General features: G+C 37.7%; 1 protein-coding gene across 3 annotated transcripts in view; it reads right to left on the minus strand.

Moving 5' to 3' along the window:
* Positions 1 to 3,196: 3,196 nt before the first annotated feature.
* The window catches only part of pitx1 (paired-like homeodomain 1), a 47,894-nt gene continuing 30,947 nt past the window's right edge, over positions 3,197 to 20,143 (minus strand). For 2 of the 3 annotated variants that reach the window (XM_043703472.1, XM_043703473.1), the window contains 3 exons: positions 7,437 to 7,586; positions 6,464 to 6,669; positions 3,197 to 4,520 (listed from right to left, as the gene is read on the minus strand). In XM_043703472.1, the coding sequence (XP_043559407.1) occupies positions 3,972 to 4,520; positions 6,464 to 6,669; positions 7,437 to 7,586 (905 nt within the window). In that variant the 3' untranslated portion in view covers positions 3,197 to 3,971. Of the gene's footprint in view, positions 4,521 to 6,463; positions 6,670 to 7,436; positions 7,587 to 14,209; positions 14,288 to 20,143 lie in introns of those variants that run through there. The other variant, XM_043703471.1, reaches the window with a different exon arrangement.

Raw genomic sequence — 20,143 nt, forward strand, 5'->3', positions numbered from 1 at the left:
CCCCCTCGAACTTACGCGAGGTTTTCTTATGCTTCTGGTCACAGTTCTGGGCTCTCCCAGAAAGTGCGCCCTCTTCCTAATAAAACATCGCCATCTGACAGGTCCATCCTGCCCCAGGCCGATAATTCAAAGTGGAACCCAACGGAAAGCACATCTTTCCACTGCAACTGTCTAAAATTATTGCCACTCACGGTTTACCAATAATTGGTTCACTGAAGTATTCACATCTAACATAGCCCAATGCAGAGACAAATTGTTATCTTTGTTATACATACAAAAGAACGAGAAATATACATTGACCACACTTCTGTTCATATCTTTTACCGTGCATCTGTTCTGTTTTAAATCGCCCTTATCTTCTGTGATTAACATCAAGGACGAACAGCGTCATTTTTTTTAATTTTCGTGGAAATATATTGTAAAAGAACTACAAGTTGCTCAACTTACGACATGAAATAATACAAAATACTTCTTCTTCTGTTTTTTAACCTAACCCCTCTCATTTCACCAGAATAAAACAGGGCAAAATTTCGTAAATATATAATCGGTGGGATCTACTCATAATCACGAATTCAAAGAACTCACTGGCATCCGAGGCAATCGGCTGAACAAAAAGATTTCACTTGCGTGTTTTATCCACAGAGGTTACTGGTAAAGAGCAGTAAAACTAAATCCACGTTTCGAAAGGAATGGAGTAAAATAACGCAGGAAGTACCATCGCTGACCTTTTTATGATCACGCCCGCAACTGGAAGAAACCAAGCTGCGATGTTATTGTGAATTCATAATTTACAGACACTCGGAGCAACCACTCGATCTTGTCAACACAAAGATGATCCCAGCGCATATTGAAAGATTAGCTGCTCTGTCCTTTGGTCAACCTGTCGTGGTGAACAGTTGGAAGGATTACATTAAAGTGCCAGAAATACAAGTTGCATACTGAAGTTGCAAAACCTCTTTTCCATTGAAATAAGTTTCAACCCCGACTGAACGGGGACACCGTCAATGGCTCAGTTAGCGGTAACCTATTTCACACGTCCAAACATTTCCTACTCCATCCCCTCTGTAAGGGAGATTTAATGCGTCTCTGCGCCGATTTGACTTTACAGGGAAGTCAAATTCGGGTAAGAAATCGATGAAAGCGACTGGAAAGTGTAAACGCAGACCCGTCGCTTTGCAAAACGTGGCGACGTGCAAACAACTGCAACGACTGGGGGGAGGGCGGGGGGAATGGATGGACACCTTCTGTAAAACTTCCATTCAAAGGAGTCGAACACAAAACAAAATGGAAAAATGTTACCAAATTAAAAACAAGCGACAGTTTACCAACATTCTCAACGTTAAAAATTGCCATGTTAATTCGGGTGGCGTTTGGAGGGGGAGGGGTCTATACAATATAAGGAGGTCCACTCACCCCGAATTGCAAGCTGAGGGAAATATCCTTCGGTTTACCTCTTCCAAAGGCCAGCACTGCTCCAGCACAATTTAAACAGAACAATTCGATCTGGCGCCGACCGTCAGTAATCCTTCACAGCTGGTTTGGAGTCTCCCACCACCAATACAATCCCCCACCCCCGCCTATGGACTTCATTTCTTAAACGTTTTCCTTTTAATCCTGGAAGCTGAAATTCAATCTCTAAAAAAAAATCAGGTGTCTGGCCGCGGGGCGCTCGGGATTTATGTCACTCCTCTCTTCGTCTCTCCCCCCACCCCCCCAAACCCTTCTCCCACCCTTTTTCTTCTGGTTTTGGTCAGTTTAAGGCTTGAACCTACTGGTAATAATCCCGGTGTTACTTTACCTGTTAGCCATTGTTAATGGGTTCACGGAAGCGCCAATAAAGTGCCGCAGCAAATTACGGGGCAAGCTTTCCAACTGTAGTTGGGATGTGATGAGGAAACCTTGCAGACCTCCCTGGGTAACCCCCCCCCCCCCTCCCCACCAGCATCAGACAACACACTACGAACGGTCTAATACATGTTATTCTCAGCGTCAAATTCATACATCATATTGAAACTGCTTTACCATAGTACTGCTTTATCCCAACCGCTCTGCTGTATTCACCACATGCTTAATTTTACAATTTGCTTAATTTGCAATCTGTTATTTCGTATTTGCCAAACCCAGTCTGTGAACAGATCTGAGAGGAATATTCAGGTTAATATTTCTCGAATGAATTAGAGTGATATATTTTACAAAAGATCACCTCCATCCGACTGCTAATTAAATGGTCACGTTAATTTAGAAGAAAATTATTTTCAAGAAAAATTATAATGCATTATTTTCTTATCCTCAAGATTAACGAAGAAAATCCAACAGGAAGTCTATAGGTTTGGGGGTTGGGGCATTTTCTAATAAATTACTACAGTTGAACCGTTCATATGTTAAACTTTGCACGAGGTAAAATTTGACATCGATAAATGGGGCAGAACAAATCATTTCTCTGTATCGACACGACACTTGAACCATATCATTTAAACGAAAAATCCGTTAAGACTAAATTGCATGCAGCGGCCCGTTATTATTTATTATGTCCACTTACGAATAATCCGCATTTCTTATACTAAAAATATGGAATTTAGATAATATTTCAAGGTCACCTTCAACGTGGGGAATCTGCATTGCATCCGAGTGCATCACTTTGCTATCTGAAACTCACTAGAATTCCAATTTCTGCTGGGCCTAGTAAGTAAACTTATGTCCTGAACCGAAAAATAACTTTTCCTTTTCATCTATTTTCGCCTGTTTAGCTTTCCTGGGGCATTTGATGATGGCGAGAGGTATGGCCAGTGGATTTCTGAAAGCATTACATTTGTTTGTGATTGGATTCGCTCTTAGTCGGTCACGGCTCTGTATTCACACATTTGCAAATTCGTATCGTTTTCCAAAAGCTTGCGGGCGTCGAGATATTTGAAAGCTTCCCCCTGATAAAATGTGATACAAGATTACAACTGGGGCCGTGAAATTTATAAATAGAACATATGTACAAAGTGCAATCTGTGCCCATCGGTCAACACGGTTAAAACAAAAACAGCTTGATATCTTACTGATATTCCCCCCCCCCCCTCCCAAAAAGCCCTACTCAACAAGTTGTGAATGACTATGATTATGGACTGCAACTAACTGCTTAAACTAGAACTTGCAATATTTTATTTGTACTGGGGGTGGGGAATGGAGAGAAATCAATTAACCCAAGTAATTCTCTTTTAAATGTTTTCATATTTTATTACAGCAATCTACACTGTACAACCCTGCTTCCGAGATGCCACCAGGAAAATAAAAATCGACCGTCGTTTTGGACAGCGCCCCGAAGTGAAAACACAGTAAAGATAATTCAGCCTTGAAAACACGTATATAATATTTATACTCTCCGTTGCTTGTTTTTTTTTGAACAAAAAACGTCAATTCATTCAAAAGCAATTCTAGGTTAAAAACAATCGATTTGTAGCATGCTTTTTTCTGAAAAAAAAATCAAGTTATTTTCATTTTTGGGCGAAATAATCGCAATGTAGAGGTAGCTTTTTTTTCTTGCCGCGGAGTTAGAAATGGAAGTAATTTCGATCATTCCTTCATCTGGGGTACAGCAATAGACATGCATCATTTTTGTTTATTTAAACATTTTTAAAACTTTATATTTTTCATTGTATTGCAACGTTTAACAATAATAGAATTGATTTCTATATATACACAAATCCACTTTCGATTGTTCAGTATTAAGAGTAAACTTAAGCTTAAAAACCCTGTGAAGGATACCGAACTACAGCACCCAACTGAATATTCCTGTTTTTTGAAAAAAAATCGCACTCAAGTTCTTGCAATTAAATATGTTTTTTTTACATTGGACAGAATGGTGGTTGATATCCAGGAGAGTGGCAACCCGCATACGCCATTAACATGTTGCATGAAATCCATTTTTACTGGACTTTTACGTCTCCCTCTGTGAGGTTGTATGAAACGCCCAGTTATTTTGCATATTACACAGGTCTGTCCACTGCATATTGGCATGCATTAAGACTGGACCCCGGATTCTGCAAACTGCTGTATCCAAAACTGCTGTGCTGTTTAGGTTTCAGTCTGAGACCAGCAAGGCCAGGGTTACAACTGTCCCGGTAAACGTAAGGAGGAGCCGGCGATGCGTATGGACAGGCGGCCGAGGACATAGCTGAATTGAGAGAGGAGCTGTTGAGATTATTAATGTTACTGAGGCTGGAGCCTGGCATTCCTGGTACAGCCGAATGCACCATAGTGGATTGCATTGTCATGGAGGAGATGGTGCTCGGAGCAGAGAACATGGATTGAGAAGACAGCGGGTTCATAGAGCTGAGAAATGGGAAGTTTTTGGAGGACAGTGGGCCTGGGGCCAGGCTCTTGGCCGCCCAGTTGTTGTAGCTGTAGCCGGCGTACATGTCATCGTAAGGCTGCATCAGGCCGTTAAACTGCGGCATAAATCCATTTTTACACAGATCCACCTGCTGGTTGCGTTCCCTCTTCCTCCACTTTGCACGGCGATTCTTAAACCAAACCTATGGAGGAAGACAACGGCCAGACAGAATTAAAACCAAAAATCATTGTGCGGCATCCATTTACACTGTGAGCAATTGCAAATTGATTCCCCCACTTAGAATTGCCGAAATTGCAGAAAGAAATCTATAACTTTGGAAATTCAAATTATTTGAGTGGAGATTTTAAACGCATTGGCAGCATCTCCTTACATGATCATGTTATTGGTCGTGTGGTATTAGTGTGGACGGTCCCGTCAAGACATTGTACTGGCCTGTGAAGATCAAATTGTAGAAATGATCAAATTAAATGCGTCAGTTTGAAACCTTTCGTGATGTAAACAGATGCGATTGGTGTTTACTTTTGTGCAATTCGGTGTTCCATGTAATGTACTCTTCAACGTTTTAAAATAAAAATCTACCATACGTTTGGTTTTCATTTTCATTTCTTTAGAAAGGCATATATATTGTAGCATGTGTCCTGATTTGTTTATAGATCGAATTCATTGGGATAAGCAACAAAATGGTTCTGGATTTCACTAAAACTGATTTCCTGACATACTGAAAAAAAACGTCCATGAACTGATCTGAAATCTTCCGCTGGTCGATTGGTTTTTATTTTATTCCTCTGAAAGGAGGGCACTGTAGATTCATGGATATTATTTTTTCATCGGTTACTGCTTCCAAAATGGTTGCACCACCGAGTAAGTTGCGTTTGCTTCGTGAACAAATTTAATTATCCGCAAAAGAAAATTACAATGTTTTTTTTAATTGATGGTCGCCTGATGGGACAAAAAGAGCCCCAAATGGCGTAACAGTCTATTTACTTCAGTTACAATCACATTTCGTTATCTAAATGAGATAAGACCAAAACTACACGACCAACACACTCTTGAACCATTGAACGATAGCGTTCTCCATGTATGTCCTTATAAACTGTGTTAATGTCGAAACTACATGAATTGTTACAGAACTCTTTTAATCTCCTGTGGTGTTCTGCTATTATTACTAAAAAGTAACATTCTACTTAACGGGATAATTAGTAATTTAAGGCAAGCTGTAAGATTTCATAATAGCAGCCGAATTAGAAAAAAAGTGTCTAACTTTACTGCTTGGAAAAGACTAGACAATATAATTATTGTCAGTATTTCGCGGGAAAACACACTGAGAAATATATAGGTACTCATTATCTGCTTACTAACACAAACAGTTTGTTTCTGTGGTTATGATTGGACCTGCCGTGAGCTCAGCATGTTTGGTTTATAGGAATACAAATATGTATCTCAAGCAGTACTTTCTTTCTTCTATCTATAGAGCTGACACTGCAAATGTTTGGAATATATTAAAACTTGGTCTGGTTACCAGTCAACAGTGTTCTCAGGGGCAAACATGCTAGTTTATTTAAAGACAGAATCCATGATGTAATCATTTCATGCGGTTTCTAATGAAGTACCAGCGCCACTTGAACTCACCGCCCGAGTTTTCAAAAACACGCGCTTTGAGATCTCAGAGAGCTTACTCTGATTAAGTATTCTTCATCAATCCTCGGGACCTTACTGGAATTTGAATCCAGGTCCTTAGAGAGGAAACCCTTTAAATCCTTTCTTCATTATACATGAAGCAAATTGCGCAGATTTCTCTTTTATTTTATCTGGGTCCATAGCAAGGTGAATTCCTCGCGCTACTAAAATAGCTACCGGCCGAGCACTTGTAATCTTATTAGCGGGATTTCACTGAATGTTATAATGGGCCATTCTCAAGAGATACTGTGATATTTGGTCAACATATCAAACCGTATATCAATCACTTCACAACATTTTAAATACAGCCTGGACAACGAGTGAATATTTGGCATGGTTAGGGTGAAGTTTAATTCTTTTGATGTGCATTTTTATTATAATATCAAAGCGTTCTGTCAGTGTTTTCTCCAAATAAAGGAGAGCGAAGAAGAGATTAAGGATACTCACTCTAACCCTAGCCTCTGTAAGGTTCGTCCAAACTGCGATCTCTTCTCTCATTGACATGTCTGGGTATCGGTTCCTCTGGAAGGTCGCTTCCAGCTCCTGAAGTTGCTGGCTGGTGAAATGAGTCCTCTGCCGCCTTTGCCTTTTCTTTTTGGACGGATCATCCGCACTGCAATCTTCTGATTTGCTCTGCATCGATTTTTCTCTGTCTACAAAACACAAACACAGATATGCAACATATGTACAAGGCCACGGCTCGATCAAAACCTGAATACAATTTGTTTAAAAGGTGACAGAACTTGTTAAAGTAATGTGACGGGGAGAGAGTGAGCGAATGGGATCAAAATACAAGCAACCAGACATCATCAGTAAAAGTTCATTCTTTGCAAATAAATGGAAACGCCGTGTTATTATCAAGATGGGACTGCTTAGCGGTCACTATTTCATTTGGAATTGTTTCATTACACGCGGATTGCTTCCAGGAAGAAAATACTCGGTTAAGGCTGCCCGGTTGGCGCTTGTTTACAAACGGTTGACGTTAATTTGTCCCCCCCCCGACAGTTCAGGGCAGAAAACGCGGCTCCCTTTCCCTTCAGGATTCAACCGTCTCTGACAAACCAACAGGGCAACACGGAAACCTATTTCATTCTGTCACTCCTGTCAATAAGCCGTGCTGAACATCAACGTCTAATATTTAACAGAATCCAATCCGTTTCCACGATGACAGCTCTTCATTTTGACCTTATCTCGCAATAAGCAGAACGAGGCTCGGTAAAATAGCTTCACGGAAGACTAGCTTTCACTTACAGGCTTAAGTTTGCTAGTTATTACTCCTTTCACTTCGACATAAGGACTAAACTGGAATAAATCTCAGTGGCTGGCTTTATTCCAGAGACTTGGTATCAGAGAGGGTCACAAGTTCACTTTCTCTCTCGGAGCACTGTACCAAACCTCAGGAACTCGGTTCACCCATTACCTGCTGCTTCCGTCTCTGAGGAGTCGCTCGCCGTCTTTTCTAACCGCTCCCTGCTCTCAGCCGACCTCAGCAACGGGAAACTCGAAGCAGCCATGTCGCAAGGAACTTGGGGTCTTCCGCTTTCAGCTAGTCGCTCCACATTCATGGCACCTTTAAAAACAGTTCACCGTTCTTTTACTATTTCATTGATCTTTTTTTTTATTGAAATCCATACGATAACAGCCGAATGTTCAGGTCAAATACATATGTATATGTCTCGATCAGTGAAACATGATGCCTTTTTTTTAAAAAAAAGGCAGACTATGTGCTTCAGCCGAACATATGAAGGTTGTGTAGCTTGCCTTCAGGAGGCAGGAGTTGGATTTATGCACAGTGCCGAGGGCAGGAATGAGCCGCCTGGATAAGGTGGTGGAGCTGATATAGAACTCCTCCCCCCAGCCAGCAGATTCCTCCTAGTTTTCGCTGCTCAGTCACCACCCACAAAACATCAGAATCGACTGAGCTAGCTAATCTGTGGAAAGCTCCCAGAGTTGGCCAAATTCCCAACTTCACCTGAACGGTGCCCGTTAAACAAGTCCCATGATAACGTGACAGAGATTTATTTCTAAATTCAATGAAGCAATCATGACAACTCGACCTCAGAGACTATGCTGTAAACATAGCCCCAAAATATTTCATAATTCACAAAACATTTTATTTCTTCAGTCATAACATGCACACAGTCAGTGCATTATAAATAAGATATCGAAATACAAATATTCCTGAAAATAAAATAATACCATTATTCTGACAGCCAACCATTCCTTATTCTGACTGTAAAGTAATTCCGCAGTAAAAGAAAATGAAAACAAAAACAATTTTGGATTAACTGAGGATTAACGTTAGCGTTGAATACATTCCATCAATCACCATTACATTATGGGGTCGCTTCTCTTCAAAAATGAGTTACATTCTCCATAATTCAATTTGTGTGGATGACATGAATTGCGGCTCAATTTTTAAAAAAAGTTATACAAAAGGCGGACACAAAAGTTACTTTTCCAATAAGAAAATTTGCTTGGCTTCCCCTACAAGGGCAGTCCTACACTGAAACAGAATTTTGTAGTGGTATCGTTCGGGCTTGGATCCTGTTCTAGTTTTCCGGAGGGACAGAGGAATTAGACGGAAAGTAGCTCTCGTTGTGAAGCTAGATATACTCATAACATTCACACGTATAAAAATATAATTTATATTCTCACAGTTTGGAGCCACATGTGTGATATTGGTATACAAAGAAAGTAGACCGTTTAAAGGGCAGATTAAAGAACATATTCAAAATGTTGCCTGTATACATTTTATATAATCTGAAGTGGTCGAATACTTCCCTAATGACGAAATGGAGCAGCCACGTTGTGTGCACAGATCTGTGTAATTGGCGTAGGTAGCTGTAATTAAAGCAAATACTGACATTTGCTAAAAATCTTTCAATGAGGAGGGAGTAGTTTATCAAAGCTTTAAATGCATTACATTTATCCTGCGCAGCACGCATTTTATTGGTCTACTGTGTCTTTTAAATTTATAATTGTTTATACGATTATACGGAACAGAAGAAAGGAGGAACTATGTGATCAATTGAAGAGAATCATAGAATGAAGGAAGGATATGTGGGACATATTTTACAAAGGGTTTATTTGGCATCTTAAACAACGAGCTGACAACTTGATAGTGGATTGTGAAGTTGTTCTTAAACCTAGCATGGCATTGCAGTCAATACCTTTGTACTTTTGTTTTGAAATGATACGGATTTGCAAAGTTGGGAATGGTTACAAGTTGCATTGGACATGCTCAGTATTGCCGCCATTATTTCGACCATTACTCAGTACGGAATTGAGAAAAAACTGAGGAGGACTTGACATAGCATTAGATATTTAAAAACCTGGTTTGGATGCTCTGTGTTTTTCCTTGGCTCCATATTATATCTTTTAAGAAAAGCTATAAAATTGAGCAGTATTATAACCATGACCACGGGCATTAATTCTAGTGTTACTAATCACATTATTGAAACAATGTTTAATTTTGACTTTAAATATTACTAAATGCAATTATTTCAAATTCTATTTTCATTACACAAAACTTGGTGATCAAATTCCATAACATTAACTCTTAAAATCATCTACATGGGATGACAGTGTAGTTCTGGCACGTTACTTAAATGTGAAGTCCCATTTGTGAGAAATCACTTCGCAACATGAAACTAAAACTAAAGTCTCTCTTCATCAGAAATATCTGTTGACTCTGTTGCAATTGGCTAACAAGTGTTTAATTTATTCAAGGTGACGTCAGAGATGAGTGATTTTTATGTGTTTCACACATTTTCTGTAATTTTGTTGGTTTTCCACAAATAAAAAAAGTCAAATGCACGTTTTCATTAAAATGGTGAGTACCTACAATTGATTATATGAATAAAGCCTAAAATACTCAGATTCTATAATTAGAAACACTGCTGTCCAAATAAAATGCAATTTTCAGATCTTTCGAAATGATTCAGTATCAATGTTAAAATGCTTTAATACTGGCTACAAAATTAAGATGAGAGAAAATATCAAATTTGGAAATTAATTTAGGTATTAGCATGACGCCTTGTCTCAATGATAGCGCGTTTCCCTGCTGGTTGGATGTTGTCAATTCAAACTACACTCCAGGATTTGAGAAAGTAATCCAGCTGACACTCCAGTGAAACATTGTGGGATTTTGGAGATGCCACCTTTTACACAGGATGCTAACTTGGTATACCTTCTCAGGTGGATTTAAAAATCTAAGTTCCAATTTGAAGAAATTAGTGATTTTCGATGATATCTTTTGAATATCATTAAAAATGTTAAACTGGAACTTAACATACTGCTGTTTGTGGAGCTTTTAAAAAAATAAGTAAATGAGCTGCCGTATAGTCATACAGTATTACAGCGATTTTGTCAGCTGTGAAACAATGAAGTAGCAAGAGATTTTGACAGGTGCCATATAAACATAACCCCATTGTTCTTTATTATCTGATTGCTATATGTTCTAATGCAATTTGGGGGGAGGGAGAGATTGAAGTTTGTGAGTGGATGATATTTGAGTTCAGAGATGTTTTCACTATACAAGGTTTTATTTTTAGCTAAATCAAAGTCAAATGGAAAGGTATATAAGGCAACAGACTCAAAACCAACAGGAAATATGTTTAGCAAACAAAAATGCAGTTGAATTAGCTATCTTCTTCTGATCTACAAATGAAACATTCCATATATAATCATCAATTATAATCTAATTGTCCAAGGAAGCATTGGAGATGTAGTATGGCTTGCAAAGAATAGTTATAGCAGAGTAAGCTAAAGTGGACTAACAATCTGATGAAAGCAAAAACCAGGGAATGAAACTAAATAGAAAAAAAACATGAAATTTCATGTGTCACTGCACAGAAAGAAAGTAATTGATATACTGTGAAGGTAGAATCAGGAACAGAAATCAAAATGGCAAATGATTTCAGAATAAATAAACTTTTTCAAAATAAATGAATAATTATAATTTGATTGCAGTGTTGCCTAAAATGCTGATTGTGTAATCTTGCACAAGTTGTAATCACTGTAATATCATTTATTGTATGAATGTTTAATTGCTGCATGTAGATATCTACTTTTTATTTGAATCACTGTGTTGTATCTACACATGATATCAATATTCATTAATGTCACACATAGTACAAAATAAATTATTGTGCACATATGACAAATGATCACCAGGATTAATAAAACAGATCAGCCATTATTTCATTATTATGACTAATCTCGGTAAGATTCATAATGTAAAATGTAATGAATTTACATTATAGCAATGAGAAATTCAGATAGTTTTGCATTGGATTCATTGTAATATCTCAAATAAATTATACTGGACATATATTCTCACAAATGTAAACTAATGTTTTCATCTCTTGTAAGCATCAAATATGTGGAAAGTATAAAATCATTTATTTTGCAACTGCTATATTTCATGATCCAAATGGATTTTATAAATCATACCAAAAATGAAACGTCCTTAAAAATGTATAATTGACTATACATTGACTAGTACATGCCATAAAATAGATTAAACAATCTTGTGATAGAATAATATTTGTAAAACACTGAAGAATGTCATGACATCACTTGCACACCTTCCAAATATTACAATTAGTAATTTATTCCATTCTACTTATTTATCAATGCAGCCATTTTAAAAAAGAGATGTTAAGGTAATTGTGATTCCATTTATCTCACAAAAAGCAAAAAATTAATAAATAAAAACTCTATGATTATCAAATACCAATAATAAAATGTCATTTTTCATGAGAACATTACTTCAGAACATGATCCCTAAAATCTATAAAGGACTGAATAGAAGGTAAACAAACAGATAATATCAGGAAAATGTATTATTTTTACACTGTCCACAATACATGGAAATATTACTATAGAAATGAAGAATAAAATTTAGTTCTCAACAGCAAGAGTATAGCAATATATACTAAGAGTATATACAGTAATAAAAATAATCACTAGCAGATTTTTAAATTTTGTTTTAAAATGAGGGTTTTATCCTTTATTCATCAAGGTTTAAGGAAATAATAAATAGTAGTGTCTATAGCCTTTTTCAAATTGATAACTCATTCGCCACCCATATTTTAAAAAATAGACCTTAAATTAAAAAGTACATTAAGATACAACTGTTATTAAGGACAAGTGATTCCTAACTTTGATCCTTGTGACTGTGGGAAGACTACTAAGAAATGTTGTGTTAAGTTGTGTAGTATTGCCAATAAGCAATTTGAAAAAAGTGTATATTATCCTTTGAATATTTGCAGCATTTTCCCCACCCAATTCAAAATCAATATATTTTTATTTTTCTAGAATTATTTACACTATACATTTCCTGAGAGGTTGTCGAATTATTGTCAAATTATAGATAGCATGGGCCATCATTATGTGGAGTTGGATTGACATGTTCCTTATTAGATTTTTCTAATTTTAGATATTTTAAGGAAGAAATAATAAATGCGTGAATGCATGTATAGATGAATAAGAAAGAGATTGTATCATAATTGAGTATTGGCTGAAACTCAGGTTTCAGGTTAATAAAAAATAATGGTCACATTCCCAATGGAGTCGAATCTGATAATTTTACATGACACTTCTGTCCCTTTGCCCCTCAAAAATGTAATTAATTAAAGCTATAAAGGAGAAAGAATTGAAAATCAAAGTATTTTAGAACAATTAATTTTGATAACACAACAGCTATAGTCATGTTTCTGTAAGTGATTGTGCTCAATGTAATTTTTCAGGAAGTAGAATGTATAAGGTATGCATACTGTCTCTCCAAGTGGTGCACCTTAAATCATAGAGAGAATGAAAATCCATAAAAAATAGGTTTAATATTTCCCCTCAAAAATTCTATCTTTTATCATGACATTGAAAGCATATACTACAGCATAGTTTCAAGGAGAACAGTACTGCTCCAGGATCCTAACAAAGTGACTATCCTTTATACATGCTGAGGCAGAGATGCATGTTTTAATTAACAGTATGAAACACGAATGTCTTATTGCATGTATATTTCCAGTCAGGCATCAGTAAAACACAATCAATCTTCAATGAACAGAGAAGGCGTTAGTCTATTTAGGTTGTTCACTACAAACAACTGCCACTGCAATACATTATCCTCTCAATTCTGTATCCTCCCCTGCTTCAAACATAGATCTAATTTTCCCCCAAAAAATGCAACAGTCTCTGCCTCAGCCATTCCTATGACAAAGCATTCCAAATTTTAAGTATCCTCTGTACAAAGCCATGTATCTTAACATGCTTGTTCACTCTTGGTTAAAGAAAGCATGCAAATTGACATTTGATAGTTGCATTATTGAAAATTGTGGGTTGTAACGTTTAAAGGCAGTTGCATACATATGGTATGTACACAGAAACATAAAAAGATATTGCAGAATTACAGAAATGCATTCCCTAGTTAATTAAGGAGTTCTTAAATAATATACATTTTGAAATAAAAAAACAACATCAAGGAAGTATTTTAGACAATAAACATTCCAAGACCTATGTTAGTTATTATCTGATATAGAATATGCATTGATGGCAAAGGAATGAGCTATCTAATGAAATAAGGTCCACCATTATCTTCCCAAGCTGTTACATATGAGTAATAGATGTATTTTTGCCAGTGTTACTGCAAATTGCAGCCCAGGACAAATCAGTGAAAACAATATAGATTGTAATTACTACTGACTCCTAAATCAGAAGCTAATCATTTTTATTCTTGCTAACAAAACCATGACTTTTTTTAAAAAGAAAAACCTCAATCAGGATCTAGTATACTGATCAGATCTTCACCTTCTTCATACTAGCAAAGTGTGGTCAATATCCCTCCTCATTCCAGCTGATATCAATTGGTTTTGAGCAGACCAGGAGCTGGTCTTGGGACTTTCTTGATGTTCTTGGCTCAGTCCCATATCAAATAGTACATTTACTGCCTGAACCATCAGATTTCTGGTTCCATGCATTGACTGTTAATAAATTGGATTTCAATGATTTTGTCCCCTGAATATAAAACATTGATGCAGTTTTACACAGTAAAATTCCAATGCTTAAGAGCTTGCACAAACTAAATTAAATAAAAATTCTGAAGCATAGTTAGTGCACATGAAAGACGAACTGTAACATAAGCAGTTTAAGGGCGAGATTGCAAAGGTTAATTTCGTTCGTAGTTCTTACTTTTAGATATATTTTGGTACTTCCCATAAAACAGTTTCAGACCCAGATGGGTTTTCATCTGTAGCTGTTTATCCCAGGTGCATGCCTTTGGCCCCGTGACTCTTCTTAAAACCTCACAATGCTTCAAGGAAACAGCAGTAATTTAATCAAAAAAAAATCAAGCTCGTTAAAAAAAACGGTGCAAATCAACGTTTGATAACTGCATTATTGAAAATAGCTGGGTTGTAACTTTGAAAGGCAGTTGCATACTGCGTTTGCAAACTAAATCGTAAAAGTTATTGCAGAGTTATGGGACATGCTTTCCTTAGTTAATTGAGAGAGAGTTCTTAAAGATGAGAAATAATTGCATCTAGAAATACAAAGAACAATATTCAGGCGATAGTTTTAGGCAATAAAACATTTGGAAAGCCTTGCAGTGGTTACTATCCGATTGTCTAACATTCATTGATGTCCAAGGGATGCACTGTCTTAAAGAAATTGTATATTGGTGTGTCAGATTTTTGTGCGGAGTAAGTCTAGCAGTAAACTACAACGAATCAGACATTGTTTTCATGCAAAGGAATTACGAGATTTACAGTACCTACATTGTGTTATACTTCAGAATGCCTCCAATTACTTAGCTCAAAAGTTGATTCTGCATGAATCAGAAGTGTGCTGGGATCAACACTGCTCTAGACTGGAGCTAGAAATATCTTCAGATCAGAAGCAGTTTAATTCACCACTCATTTTAGATTGGATAGTCTTAACTAAAGGTACATTCGTACCATCAGTCAGTCTCTATTTACATCAGCAACGCGTTGCTTACCATACTAATGCATGTTAAAGAATGTAACCAAAATATTGCCTAGTTTAAAAGGAGCAGGATTGAAACCTTCCATGACTGGGAATTCATTACACTACATCTGATAGGAGATTCCATATTTAATGATATGGGATATCTGATGAACTATATTCGGGAAATCTCACTCCCTGCTACTACCCTGAACATCTTTTCATTTCTTTTTCCCTTTGCCGCCCCTTACACTTCCTTCCTTCCGAGTTGTTATAAAAGATTTACCAATTGAATTTTCAATAAGCCTTTAAACTGGCTACTGAAACCTTTTACATATTTTCATTAAATAATGTATTTGAAAATTTATAAAGCGAGACTTCAGCTTCCAAACAAGCGAGCATCTATGCATTTATAAAAGAAATGGACAGTTCGAGGGTGCCTTTGTGGGGACGGGTAGGGGAGAAGAGTCCAGGCTTCACAGACAATTGAGGAAAGACCAGCGGACAAAAAGGACTGATTTGGGAAGCTTATGTGCACTAAAGGCCATATTCCCTTTCCCACTCCCCTTCCTAAAACAAATATCCCAGTGATCATGTGTTCTGCACCTTGCCAATAGCAACAAGGACTGCAATCCTGTAGTTTACGACGATATTTGACCCTTCGGCCTAGAAAAGCAGGGAGTCAAATTAGTCTAAATCCTTAAATGAGAGTTCAAACGGCGAAAAAAAAAAATGGGTAAATGATGCAGTAATATTCTTGTTAGGTCCGTGGATAGATTGTTTTGCTGCTTATTTCTTTCCAGATAAATAGGAAAATGTTCTCGCAGCTCTCAATTACAAAGCATGTCATTAGTTGACCCTGAAGGGATTCAGGCAGCGAGGCATTGGCACTCGGGCACCAGAGAGGAAACAGGATAATACAGTAATGCGATATAAGATGAGCAGAACTGAATTTCTTCAACAAAATTCTGATTTTGGTTTAAACTTTGTGTTGAAAAGGTGGGTGGTGAAGAAGCAGATGTTTTCATCTGTATGCTGCGACCTTTTAAGAAATTAAAAAATCAAATCAAGACATCAACGAGAAGCCTCCCCCCCCCCCCGCCCCCAGCATATGCCCGAGTTGGGCGGACATGTAAACCTTATGATTTAAGTATTTCATTAGTTTCTGTGCATCGTTCAACTAATAATATTGTCGAGGCATTTTCGGCAATAATAACGGTTATCATAAGCAGCATAGCAAATATTGGAAATACAACAAAATATTTTGAGGGCGTTCCATCAATCAATTGACCCCAGTTCCAAAGTAGTAGGGACTATATAAAATATTAACATTAATGCACTGAGACTGTTCGTTCGACATATTAATTGCACAAATGGAATAATTCAATTAGATGAAGATTAATAAACTGGCATTCAGTTGGAAGCCAGATTTCAACGAGAAATTTCACTTCCAACAAAATTAATGAGATCGCTGATTAATACAAAAAAAATTGCTTTGTGCGTTTAACATGGAAATTGCGTTTTTCTTTGGAAATAACACCTTTGAGACCTTCTGCTTTCACTTGAAGAGATCTCATCCCCCTGAACGCTTCTGTCTGGCTTTGTGTGTCTCTCTCTGTCGTCACTCTGTTCGTGTAATGCCTCCCTTAAATCCTAACTCCTCGGCCAAGCTTTTGACCATATGCTCTCATATTGCTGTATGTAATATCGATCAAATATAATGTGACATGGTGTCAAATGTTGTTTGGGGCGTTTGCATGTTAAGGGCGCTGCATAAATGCAAGTTGTTGTGTAGTATGGATTTAATTTTAGTGCTTAAATTACACAATGAGTTACAGATAAGCTTTCCTTTTCAACTCGGCCATCTTACACCAGTGGATACCGGTCTGTTTTCTCGGACTCAGGTTTGTCAAACGGGAGCAAATTTCTGGTTTTTGGGAGAGGAGATGGAGATGCAGATATATAGTTCATCATCTCCTCACAGTCTAGGGCCACTTGATTTGTCCTTTATGGGAAGCGCAGAAATGACCTTGAAGAGGTATTTTGGCATTTAATGGAGAGGAAATGGAAAAAAATCCAAGACACGATTTTACTGAACAGCCATCACAAAATTCATATATTTCGTCTGTTATTGTATTAAAATAATTTGAAATCTTTCAGCTTCCTTGGGTGAACGAGTAGTTTCCAGTTTATGGGGTCAATCTCTGCCTTACAGGAGCAAATCCAAAGATGTACAGGGCAGGTGAATTGGCCATGTTAAATTGTCCATAGTATTAGGTGCATTAGTCAGAGGGTCTGGGTGGGTTGCTCTTCGGAGGGTCGGCGTGGACTGGTTGGGCCGAAGGGCCTGTTTCCACACTGTAGGGAATCTAAACAATAAAGCTCCAGAATTGATGAAATGGCTGCAATTCGAAACATTTCTTGTTTGTGAAATTCTGTTCTGCTTTTTTAAATAAAATGTCCCAATTTCAGATTAATCCTTGTCGTTAGAAATAAATTTTAACTTTTGTTTTCTAGGGAAAAGCGATGTCGGGCTTATCTAAAGGCTTAGTGAAATATTAACATCGTACTTGTTTTTCTAACAGCAACAAAAGGTAAGCAAATGGGCTTTGGTGATTAATTTTGACAAAAATGTCATGGATTTTTAAAACAACATTCGTGGACCCTAAGCTTTCAAATTAATAGCTAAGATTCAAAGTGGGAAGCATTTGAGCAGAAGTGTAGTCAGTATAAGTTTCCGTGCTGGATGCATTTTTACAATATCATGCCACAATCGTTGCAAGAAAAAGAATCTTTCGCAAAACGGATGTCGCTTAACGATCTTGGCATTTTTATGCACGGTTTCTGGCTGTCACATTCAAGCTCATGTTCAATCGGTCAAGCTTCTTATAACTGTACGACTTAATTGTGTTAAGTTCTTTTTAAACTAGAACACGCCCAATAGATAAAAATTGTGCTACTATCATCCCATGAGTTCTCTCGTTTTTCTGCGATCAAATATAGACAAGTCTCCACGGAATAGTTTGTATATAATATTAAACGTTTGAGTTTCGCTTTTCTGGAGTTTTATACGGAGATGTGTGGGAGAAGTTATGCTCGGTCTTCTTATAATCTGCTGTACACCATTAAAAGATCTTAGAAGTTGACTTTTTAAAAATGCACCTTGCATTCTTCTCTGGATTTTTAATTAGAGTAAGAAATATCCAGTTTACAAGGAAGTCCATTTTTACCCCCTGAAAAATGACTTAAACAGTTTCCCGCTCCAGGCCTGGGGTCAATTTTAAACAATCCTTCTCAGCATATTCTTTTCTTCAAAAGAAGAAGACAGAAAAGGCTGAGTGGGGGAATCGGACTGAGGAGTACAGAGTTCTGAGGGGCATGGACAGGATAAATAGACACTCTTTACAAGAGGCGTCAACAGCCAAGGGACACAGTTTTAAGGAAAGTGGCAGGAAACTGAAAGGGGATTTGAGTTAAAAAAAAAAGTCACCCAGAGAGTTTTGGTCATCTGGAACTCAGATCTGGAACTCTGGATAGCAGAAGTGAGAACTCTCAAGACATTTCAGAACCATTTAGATGAACACTTGAAAAGCTATAGTATACAAGGCTAGGAGGCTAGTGCTGGACAATGGCATTTGAATTGTTTGATGTTTGATGACATGGACAAGATGGGCCGAAGGGCCTCTTTCTCGAGTAAAACTCTATGTCTCTAATACAGTTCAATTTGCAGTAATGCTTTCCTGCCATTGGTTAACGGCAATGCCAACGCTGTCTGTCCAGAATTATTAATGATTTGGTTTCTATTGAAATTTAGATCACCAATGCGCACGCATGAATCTACAATCCTTTCAATCTGAATTTGAGAGAGAAGGATGGGAGCAGGTCAGCCCCCAAACTGCTCACGGTAACTATTAATCCTTCTCTTCTCCAGCAGTGATCTGAGATCCCACCGATCAGTCCCATATACACTGATGAATTAGCTGTCGGAACAGTGCCTCTAATTTTGACAACTTCAGAAGAAATGTGAGAATTTCTTAAAAAGTAGTTTGCATTCGACTTTTGGTGTCAACTCATAAGTCACTTGTACTTAGATAAATGACTAGTCCTGAGTGTTTTTATTTTATAGATGGGAAGGCTATTGCACAAAAGTTGTTTTCAGAAGTTGACATGTATGTGGTCTGCTTTGCTTGGGTGCCCAGCTTGGGAACTGTACTGATAATATTTGAGAAGACTAATGTTGCAAAGTTTGAACATGGGGAACTGTTTGGGTGCTGTCTGGGGACCAACATGGCATCTACAGAATGTGTGCACACCTTTAGGGCATTTACACTGGATGCTTTATCAGTGAGGACAACCTCAAGTGCAATGTAAGTGGTGGTCAGAAGTACTGTATATAGAGCAAGAAGATAATATGTAATGCTGCTTTGATGTTCAGGATTCAATCTTGGTGCTGTAACGCTAATGCCCTCTGAATCTCAATCAACAGAACACTTATTCAATGGCAGAAAGTTCTCCAAATCCCACCATTGCTGGATCCGACCACAACCAGCACCACAGCAAGTGGTCATCAGCAGTTTATTTTCTAGTTGCTGGTTAATACCATCTGATTGATGCTTTCCATTCTTTTGTAAATCCACAGGGTATTGCATATCAGGTACTTAAGGAAATATTGCCGACTCTAATTTGTTTTTAGCATTAACCAGCTACTCGTTGACATAGGTGCCATTAATGTAGACATTTTCTTTACAGCACAGCACAATTTGGAGATGAACAGAGGTCACACAGAACAGGAAAAGCTGCTGGAAGAGGGAGGAGTAGAATGTCTCCCAACAGGAGCCAGCAATAAACTGTTGTGTTCAGGGAGTTCGTCTCCGACACAAACTTCAGTGAGAAATGATCTTCACAAATGTCCTCTCTAATTTCTTTTCATTGCACACAGTCTATTCATTTGAATGCCTGGGACTTTAATTTTTCAGAGCTGAAAATGTGTTGCTGGAAAAGCGCAGCAGGTCAGGCAGCATCCAAGGAACAGGAGAATCGACGTTTCGGGCATAAACCCAGGTTTTCCTGAAGAAGGGCTCATGCCCGAAGCGTCGATTCTCCTGTTCCTTGGATGCTGCCTGACCTGCTGTGCTTTTCCAGCAACACATTTTCAGCTCTGAT

This window comes from Chiloscyllium plagiosum, chromosome 14, assembly GCF_004010195.1.
Source record: "Chiloscyllium plagiosum isolate BGI_BamShark_2017 chromosome 14, ASM401019v2, whole genome shotgun sequence".
In the NCBI taxonomy this organism is placed as follows: domain Eukaryota; kingdom Metazoa; phylum Chordata; class Chondrichthyes; order Orectolobiformes; family Hemiscylliidae; genus Chiloscyllium; species Chiloscyllium plagiosum.